General features: G+C 56.6%; 1 protein-coding gene across 3 annotated transcripts in view; it reads right to left on the bottom strand.

Moving 5' to 3' along the window:
• Positions 8,088-9,804, bottom strand: part of GUCY2D (guanylate cyclase 2D, retinal) — a 49,997-nt gene continuing 48,280 nt past the window's right edge. For all 3 annotated transcript variants that reach the window (XM_021067848.1, XM_021067847.1, XM_021067849.1), the window contains 4 exons: positions 9,667-9,761; positions 9,452-9,537; positions 9,187-9,297; positions 8,088-8,639 (listed from right to left, as the gene is read on the bottom strand). In XM_021067848.1, coding sequence (XP_020923507.1) covers positions 9,204-9,297; positions 9,452-9,537; positions 9,667-9,761 — 275 coding nt within the window. In that variant the 3' untranslated portion in view covers positions 8,088-8,639; positions 9,187-9,203. The remainder of the gene's footprint in view (positions 8,640-9,186; positions 9,298-9,451; positions 9,538-9,666; positions 9,762-9,804) is intronic.

Here is a 9,804-nt window from a genome sequence, read left to right as displayed (position 1 = left end):
TGAGAGAGGCCAGGGACGGAACCTGTGTCCTCATGGATACTAGTCGGATTCGCTTCCCCTGTGCCACGACTGGAACTCCTCTCTTAATATTTCATCTCTGCTTTCTTCTGTGTTGGCTCATTCTCAGGCAGACTCTTCCTAGTAGTAGCAGAGCTGGTTACTAGCAGCTCCGGGCTTCTAACTTGCCAGCTGAGCAACCCCAGTGCAAAGACCATGTCACTCTCTTATTGCTTCCGGCCAATGTCCTAACACTGACCCTCCCTGAACTGGGCTTGGTCACAGACTCTGAGGCTAGGGCTGAAATCAGTCCCATATAAACTACCTGGATTGAAGGTAGAGATGGGTGGATCCCCAAAGGAGGATCAGATGTGGGGAAAAAGAGACAAAGACAACACGTGTTCATACCCCACCTTTTCAGAAGGAGGACACCCTCTCGATACACCTGTCAGCGGATTGCTGACTTGAGGTTTTTCAAAATTCTCAGCCAAAGTTTCGAGGTCTTCTTAAATGGAGAGCCTTGCTCTGGTTCTCCAGGACCGTGTAATAAGCTGCAGGAATGTTAATGCCTTAAAGCCATTTTGGGGAGTTCCCATAGGGGCTCAGTGGTTGACAAACCCAACTAGGATCCATGAGGACAAGGGTTTGATCCTTGGCCTCGCTCAGTGGGTTAAGGATCCAGCGTTCCTGTGAGCTGTGTGTAGGTCGCAGACGTGGCTCGGATCTGGCGTTGCTGTGGCTGTGGTGTAGGCCGGCTGCTGTGGCTCCGATTTGAACCCTAGCCTAGGAACCTCCATATGCCGAGGGTGCTGCCCTAAAATGATAAAAGACAAAAAACAAAAAACCCAAACCATCTTATTCTATCCTGCGATGTTGCAGGACAGAAGTTTGGGCAGGCCTTCCTGGGGTGATCCTTCTGGGGGTTTTTTGTTGTTGTTTTTTTTTTTTTTCTTTTTTGGCCACTCTGCAGCATATGGCGTTCCCAGGCCGGGGATCAAATCCAAGTCGATGTTGCAACCTATGCCGCAGCTACAGCAACGCCAGATCCTGTAACCCACTGTGCCGGATTGGGGGTTGAACCTATGTCCTGGGGTTGCAGAGACGCCGTGGATCCCCCTGTGCCACAGCGGGAACGCCACCATCCTTCTGTTTTGTGTGGCATCGACTAAGACACTTGGTGGTATTCAGGGCAGGTGGGCTGCAATGCAAGGCTCAGAAAGACTGCATTTGTGTCTGGCACCTTGAGATGCAAGCCTGCAAGGCTGCACTCGGCAGAAAGAGGGAATGCCTGGCCCCAGGGAGTGGCTCCTTCCCCAGGGTTTCCTGAGCTCCCAGCCAGACCTCCACCTTGACCAAAGCCACGTCAGGTCCTCACCCGACCGCCCACCCCACTCATGCTCTCGGCCAACACGTGGCCATCCTCCCTGATGACACTAAGGACACAGGAAAGGAAGCCCTTTGGCAGCCTCTTCTTCCCACTAATCCGGTAACCCGTGTGGACTCCACCTGTCCTGCTCCCGCCTCCTGCCTCAGAGAAAAAGGCCTGCTCAGCCCTGTCCGTGGCCACCCCCGTCTCCTCGGGGACTGGCTCCCGTCAGGCTTCTTCGCCTCTTTACTAATAGTGTACAGAGTTTAAGCACTTGGGGAAATTATAATCCTGACTGTCGCTTAATAACTGGCTGACCGTAGAGAGGTCATGCCTTTCTGAGCCTCAGGGTTGTCATCCCTAAAATGGAGCTATAGCGTATCTGGGGCTGGTGAGGGTATCCAACTTTCACAAGTGAGGTGCTTACTACACCTTCCGGCCCGTAGGAAGCCCCCAGGAAAGCAGCGGTCCTTCCTCCCCACACCCTGGAGGAGGAGGCCTCACCTCCTATTTTGCCGAGAAGAGAGAAACTTCGAGTGGAAACCCCTTGGAGCCCACAGCTGCCTCCTAACCCAGAAATGTGCTACTTCCAGGCCTGGCCTGTCCGCCTCTACTCCGCTGCCGAGGGCTTCCCCTCCTCCCATCCCAGGAGATCCCTCCCCGCTCCCTGGCTCTCCCCCCACCGGACACGGCCCGGCCCCCGAGTCACCCCTCCCGTGCCTCCCTGTCCACGTACTTTCCCCTGCGAGCTGTTGATGGGTGAAAACCCTTCCGTTCTTCAGGAAAAGAAACACTACGGCACAAATGATCCTGTCTCTGAAACAGAAACAGACGCACAGGCATAGACACAGACCTGTGGTTGCCAAGGGGGAGAGGGAGGGAATGGGATGGACCAGGAGGTGGGGGTCAGTCCATGCAAACTACTCCATCCAGAATGGAGAAGCAACGGAGGTCCCATCGTGGCGCAGCGGAAACGAATCTGACCAGCACCCGTGAGGATGCAGGTTCAGTCTCTGGCCTGGCTCAGTGGGTTAAGAATCCAGGGTTGCTGTGGCTGTGGTGTAGGCCAGGGGCTACCGCTCCGATTCGACCCCTCGCGTGGGAACCTCCATATGCCACGGGCGCGGCCCTAAAAAGACACACACACACACACACACACACACACACACACACACACACACACACAAATAGAATGGATAAGCAAGGAGGTCCTACTGTAAGCGCAGGGAACAATATCCAGTCCCTTGGGATAGACCACGAAGGAGGACAATATAAGAAAGAAAATGTGTTTACATGTATGACTGGGTCGCCGTGCTGTGCAGTGGAGTTTGGCACCGCATAGTCAATCGACTATACTTTAATTTCAAAAAAAAAAAAAAAAAAAAAAAGGAAGAAAGGAAAAAGAAACAGGACTCCTCCACCTACCCTGTCTCTTTTCTGGCTCCTGAAGGAACATCTTGCAGAGCTGTGTCATCACGGGCGTGTCCCCGGCCTTCCCTGAGAGCTTTGACTGCTGGAAGGACCAGTTTCTGAGACCAGCTCCGGTCTCGGGAGGATCTTCCAGTCCCACAACCTCAGTGTTCCTGGGTGTTGCCCCCCGGCCTGGGCACCACGGCCCACGGAGCCCACCAGGATGGAGGCCAGATCAGGGGCCAGGAAGGCCTCCGTTCCTCAGGGGCATCACGGAGGGCGCAGTGCGCAGCCCTGGCGCCCCCTCGTCCCTTTTCAGGGCCTGCCGAAGTTGCTGGCACCTTCTGCAGCTGGCCCCTCATGTCACTAACGCAGACCCCCAGGCTGTGTCTCGACTGGGGCCACCACCTACCCTGGCGGAGAGTGTGGCCAGAGCTCCGGGTGCCCATTTCTCCGGGGGTGAAGGTGAAACCCTGGGGATGTGGGTGGTAGTGAACGAGAAAGTTCTGAAGGAGGCCTGCGGCTTGGGGGTGGGTGGTCAGGACGGAGAGAGGGCCGTGTGCCGGCTGGGCTGGCGGAAGATGAAGCCGCGACTTCACTCAGGTCATAAATTCGATGCCTGTGAACATTTATTTGCTTGGCTTGGTGGTTTGGGTGACGGGGCAGAGTAGAGGGAGAGCCTTTGGTTGAACTGGCCGTCACGAGGACACTTTAATCAAACAGACCAATATTTCATCCCGATGAAAAACAATTATGAGAGTTTGCGGTGTATAACAGAAGGTAATTTTGTTCGGCATTTTAAAAGAGCTGATTGGGTAACCTCCTCACGAAATGCGGATTAACGCTGTTCTGACAAGGTGCTGAGTGAACTGTCTCCTGTGGCCACGGAATCAGAACCAGGACCCCAAGTACTCACTCCATAGTCACAAGAGAAAAACCAATAAGTGGCCCCCACCGGCACCCCCATCCCGAGGGCTTCCTGAGAGTTTGTGGAGCTGGCCCTGCCCTAACCTGTCCCCCTGGGTTTCCCAAACATCACAGCTGTCCTTCCCCCCAGTTTCTCTGCTCCCTTCCCCTCCGGGAGCAGGGAGAACCATCTGTCTCGCCCTAACCTCCGGCCAAGGTCTAGTCACTAACTCATAAAGATGTTGACGGGGGAATTTGCCTTGTGGCTCAGCGGGTTAAGGATCTGGTGTTGTCACTGCAGTGGCTCAGGTCACTGCTGGGGTGTGGCTTTGATCCCTGGTCCAGGAACTTCCACAGGACCGGGGCGGCGGTGGGGATTGGGGGGGGGGAAGCTGCGCTGAACCTGGAGACTGGACCTTGCTGCCTGGGCTGATGCACGGGCTGCTGCGTGGTGTCCTTTGGGGCAGGACGGGAAGGATCCCTCCAGCTTCGAAGCACTGAGTCAGCACTGGAGTCCAGACAAGCCTGTCCGGCTGGGGGCATTTTCTCACCTGGGTGCCTAACCTCTGCCCCGGTTAGGTTCCAGGCAAGTGGAAGTTTCGGGAACAATCATCCTGCCGGGAAAGGCTGACTCTCGGTGGAGTCAGAGCATCTCATTTTCACTCTCTTTTCTCAGTTATTCATCCCTCAGTGCCCCCTCCCTCCCAAGCCAGCGTTTTTCACCTTTCCTTTCCTATTAAGCCAGTTTAACCCCCCCCTTCCATAATCACTTTGAGAAGTGTCTGTCAGGACGTTTTTTGACAGCAAAGAACAGAAAACCCAACGCCATCTGGCTCAAGCAAGGAAACCAACTTGCTAGACTGTGGCACTCGAAGCACAGGCTTGGGTTGGGTCCAGTGAGAGGCAGAGGCTCAAACAAAGTAGACTCTACCCGCCTGTCAGTTCTGCTCCTTGTCTTTGTGGTGACAAGACCACTCAGTGTCCCATCTTCTCCGCAACCCAGAGAAAACATCCAACTTCTTGCTTCGGCTTCTAGCAATGTCTTAACCCGGCCCAGGTCCCCGGCCTGTCCTTGAAGCAATCCCAGCCAGGACTGGACAGGGAAGTCTGGGGCCAGCCCCCCCCCGCCCAGTTCCACAGGGACTGAGAATGGGACAGGGAGGGCTGCCCACGGCCGGGCAGGTGGACCGCAGGAAGGGAGAGCAATACACGTCCACTGCGAGTCACCACATCTGAAACAGCCTGGGCAGGGAGCGCTGGGCTCAAAGAAAATGGATGACCAATGGGCTGGTGACTCATCGGTGGCTTTGGAGTTGTCTGTCCTGTTCTAATGCCCCAGCGGCAGGCTCCTAAGGGCCAGGGGTTGAGTATGGATTGTTGGTGAGGTCTTGTCCGGAGACCAGTCCAGACCCGGCTTCCCCAGGGGTGGGGTGGGGGGGCCTCTTCTTCAATCCTGGATTCTAGCGTCCATGGCTCCTGGGTCCTGGCTGTAGACAAGCTCTGCTCTGCTTCCTTCCTGCCTACGACTGAGCCATGAGGCCACACCATTTCCAGACACCCTGGTCTTTTCTAGAAGCCTGAAAGGCCTGTGGCTTCCCTGCTTGGTTCCCTCAGAGCAGACCACCTGAACACAGAGGTTCCTGGGGGGCTGTTGAGCCCAGTTCACCTCCCCCTACCTAGGTCATCTCTAGGGCTCACCCCTCTCTGAAGCCCTCCCTGGCAATGCTAGGATCGAACGTTCCAGGGATGACGGTATTCAGACCACCCAGGCCTAAAGGACTGCATGCGAAGAAATAGAAGAAAGCACGCGTTTATTCCAGCCCCACCCTCCCAGGACCCAACGCCAGGTGCACCGTGTCCACGACACACGGTGTCCAGAAGATGCCGGTGAACAGAGCCCTACAACCACCGCAGGGGGTGGGGGACAGGCCCCAAGGAGCAGCGCAGACAGAAGGTGCCTGAGAGCCCCAGGCCATGGTGGAAGCAGCAGCAGCTGCGGGAGGTCCCTGCTTGGGCCGTCACTGGTCCCCCACCCCAGAGCCACCTAAAGGCAAGGACAGCCCTGAATGCAGCTCCAGGCACAGGCCAGCCTGGTGGAGGCTGTGTGAACACATCCGAGGGGGGCCCTAACGGCCAGGCCGTGCTCTCTGGGCCTCGAGCTGCCCGGGTCCCAGAAACGAGGTGGAGGGGACCCGTGTCAGCCAGCAGCGCGGCTCTGGGAGAGTGACTGGGAAAACAGTCCCACACGAGTGAAGGAGAAAGGCCGGGAGAGGCCGTGGGGCAGAGAGGAGGCTGAGGCTTAATCATTTCGCTCCTCTTCCCCCACCTGCTGTGTCAGCTCCGGGGAGGGTGGTCCTGAGTTCTCCGGGCTTGGGGGGGGGGGGGGCGGGGGGGGAAGAAGGGAAAGAAACAGGACTCTCCTTTACCAGCTCCTCGCCCAGTCACGTCACATGGGCTCCTTAGAGCCCCAGGCCCAGGAACGAGGCTGAGATGGGGGTGGGAAGGGACCCCCTTCCTCCTCTCGCTCTGGCGGGGCCTGTCCCAGCTCGCCCGCACTAATCCACCTGCAGCTAACCCCAGGTCAGCCCTCTCCGGAGGCTTGAATCACAGGCCGGCAACTAGCTTAGGCCCCTCAGGGCTGGGAGGGAGGGAAGACGCAGGGGGCAGGAGTTACAGCCACACGTCAGGACCAGGGCCAGCACCGCAGAGCCTGCCCTCAACCCGCCACCTGAGGACAGAGAAAATCTGAAGAGAGATGCTTAGAATGTACATAACGTAAAAAATATTGTGTGAATGTGTACATCAGGGATTCTTTTTAAAATTATTTTCTTTTTTTGTCTTTTTTTTTGGGGGGGGGCTGTACCTGCGGCATATGGAAGTTCCCAGGCTAGGGGCCGAATAGGAGCTGCAGCTGCCGGCCTACACCACAGCCACAGCAATGCCGGATCCCTGACCCACTGAGGGAGGCCAGGGATGGAACCCACGTCTTCATGGATGCGAGTCGGTTCATTAACCATTGAGCCACAACGGGAACTCCTTTTTAAAAAATTCTTTATCACCTTCGAATGGGTTAAAAGTGTTTTTAAAGGAGTTCCCATCGTGGCGCAGTGGTTAACGAATCCGACTAGGTACCATGAGGTTGCGGGTTTAATCCCTGGCCTTGCTCAGTGGGTTAAAGGATCCAGCGTTTCCGTGAGCTGTGGTGTAGGTTGAAGACGCGGCTCGGATCCCATGTTGCTGTGGCTCTGGCGTAGGCCGGTAGCTACAGCTCAGATTCGACCCCTAGCCTGGGAACCTCCACATGCCGCGGGAGCGGCCCAAGAAATAGCAAAAAAAAAAAAAAAGTGTTTTTAAAATTGCACCATATTCCCCACTATAGCTGCACCACCTCAAGGAAGCAGGACCGACAAGTGCTGGGTCTTAGATTTCTTTCTCGTTCTTTCTCTACCTTCAGGAAGGAGGGGAAGCCCACTAAGCTTGCAGATTCCATGAGTCAGACAAATCAACCTCCAGGAGCGCCTGTCACCCTAACATCAGCTCCTCCGGAGTCCTGCGCTCTGATGCCTGCGGACAGGTACATAAGGGGTGCTCAGAAAATCTTCGTGTGAGAATGCAGGAGGGAAGCCCTGAAGAGAAGGGACAAAGGGACAGTTGTTCTTTAGCTCCAGCAGGAAGTCAGCAGTTGCCCCTCTGAGGGGCTTTTGATTTCAGAGAAGAGGGAAATTTGGTAGACATTTTCAAAGTGCGGTATCTCTTGATTTTTAAATGCTGGCTCAAAACCAAAACAAAACTACTCCATCAGCCCAATGAAACAAGTCTCGAGGCTAGTTTCTAGCCTGGTTTTTATGAAATCTTAGCAATTCTGGGATTTTAGGGATTCTAGGACCATTTAGTTCCATAACACAGAAACTTTAGTGTGCATATAGGCTCTGAAGGAACTTGTTAAAATTTGGATTCTGATTCAATACGTCTGTGCCTCAGATCCTGCATTTCTAACAAGCTCCTAGGTGATGACCCACCAGCCACATTGCGTGGTAAGGATTAAGTTCATTCTTCCACTGAGGAATTCCCTTGGATTATTCTATCTGTGCTCAAAGATGTCTCCGGTTCTGCTTGCACCCCTCCAGGGACGGGAGGCTTACTACCTCGAGTGGCAGCCTGGGTGGCTGCAGCTGCTGCTAACTGCTGTCAGGTCTGCAGCAATGGCGATGGACGCCCAGAGTTGAACATGCCAAGGCCGGGGCTCTGGACCATCAGAGTTCCACCAGAGAAACCTCACCTGGGGACACAGCAGATTGAGAGGGGTGGACACTCATTGCAAAGACCTAATCAGGGAGGATTTTCTGTTGACTTGCCCGCTCAGCAGCCCCAGTTGAACAGAGAATACTGCGATTCCTCGGCACTGTGCTCAGGAGTGGTTTGGTGCAGTTTATTTCCATTCCTCTCCCCAAAGCTTTGAAGCAAGCTTTTCTTTGCACTTGGGCAAGTGACGTGGTTATGCCACAGGAGAAGGAACCAGTTTCTGACTGGTGCGGGATGTGGAACGAAAGGACGCTTGAGGCCAAACAGAAGCCCTGGAATCCTCAGGCCACGGGACCACCCCTGCTTTGGTGGAGCAGGAGGCGCTGGAAAGTGGAGAACCCCCTGCCCAGCATCTCCTGATGGACCTCAGGGTCACTGGGGCTGGAGGCCACACGCTCAGCACCCCAGATCCCAAGGCCAACCACGCTGGTGCCCAGCTGTCAGGGCTGGGGCTGTGTGGAAAGCATCTTCCACCACGGAGGGGAAGCCCAGCCCAGAGAGCGCACGAGACTTTCCCAAGGTCTCACAGCCGGCTTGCGAGCAGCTCTTGCAAAGGTCCAGTATCCTTTGAGGCAGCTGGACAGAAGCCACTGGTACTAGCCAGACTTTTGGTCATCTACAGCAGCAACTTTCCGGAAAAGGACCTTCTGGAATAATCCTAAGGGAAAGAGGAGTGAAAGCGTGGGAAAGGGTCATAGGGCCTCACGGTGTATGGAGGAAACATGGATCAGAGTTTCTTGAAGGCGGGCAGAGGGCAGGTTTCTGCTGCAACAGAACTCCAGCGGCAGCAATCCCTCGCCACCTCTCGTGAGAGCAGCTCCCTAGAGTTGTCGCTCGTGCAGTGCACAGCCTGCAGGGCCTGCAGGGGGTGCTGCTTAATGCAGTAGGCAGAGCAGGTCAGAGGAAACGTTGCAGGTCATGTTTAAAGGCTTTCCCAGGTCTCAATTCCTGGACCACCCCAGACCTACAGAACCAGAATCCTTGCAGCTGGTGCTGCGCTCCCAGGGAAATCCTCGGGTTTGGGAACCAGCCCCAGTTCACTAAATCAGAGGGGACCGGCCGCCTGGCTTGAATGGGAAGTTCTGCAGGCAGGGCGAGAGCCTCAGGCTGGGGAAGAGGCGCCCGGTCCCCAGCAAGAATGTGTGGCGCCTCCGGGGTCTGCAGGCGGATGAGCAGCTGAGGGTGGCAGCCCAGGGGGCCAGTACCTGTCCCAGGCCAGGTCTCATTTCCCGGAAAACTGGCCGGGCCTCGCCTTCTCCAGCTTCTGGCGCCGCTCGGGGGGAATCTCCTGCAGGCTGATGCCGTGGTTGCTGGCCCTGTGGGGAGGGACAGCGGCCTCACAGAGGGAGAACGGGCGGTAGGAGGGCAAGGCCGGGTCCTCTGGCTTTGGAGGGTCAAGTGCAGGGCGGAGGCGGGGAGAGGGGATGGACGGACCACCTCAGGCTCGGTCTGAGGTTGCGGGAGCCTCACCCCGGTTGCAGGTCAGGCGGTTTGGGGATGGGCTTGTTGAAGCCGCGTCTGCCCACCAGCCAGTACGTGTCCTCGGCGCCCTTGCCCTGGGGAGACACGGGGGAGGACCTGAGGGGCGGGCGTGATGGTGGGGGCGGATCTCGAGGTCTACGTGGACCCGGACAGAAAGACCCGCGGTGGGGCGCAGCGAGCTGTGGCTTCCAGCCCCGCCTCACCTTCAGCTCGGTGCGGCCCCGCACCTCCGTCTGGAAGCCCTGGTCTAGGGCGCAGAGGATCCGCACGGTGCTCATGTTCACGTGGATGCGGTAAGCTGCGACGGCAGGGGCCCCGGTGAGCCGGGGCCGCCCCTCCCG

Source organism: Sus scrofa, chromosome 12 (genome assembly GCF_000003025.6).
Source record: "Sus scrofa isolate TJ Tabasco breed Duroc chromosome 12, Sscrofa11.1, whole genome shotgun sequence".
Classification (NCBI taxonomy): Eukaryota; Metazoa; Chordata; class Mammalia; order Artiodactyla; family Suidae; genus Sus; species Sus scrofa.
The sequence above is the reverse complement of the archived record's forward strand: the minus strand, read 5'-3'. Positions and strand labels throughout refer to the sequence as shown.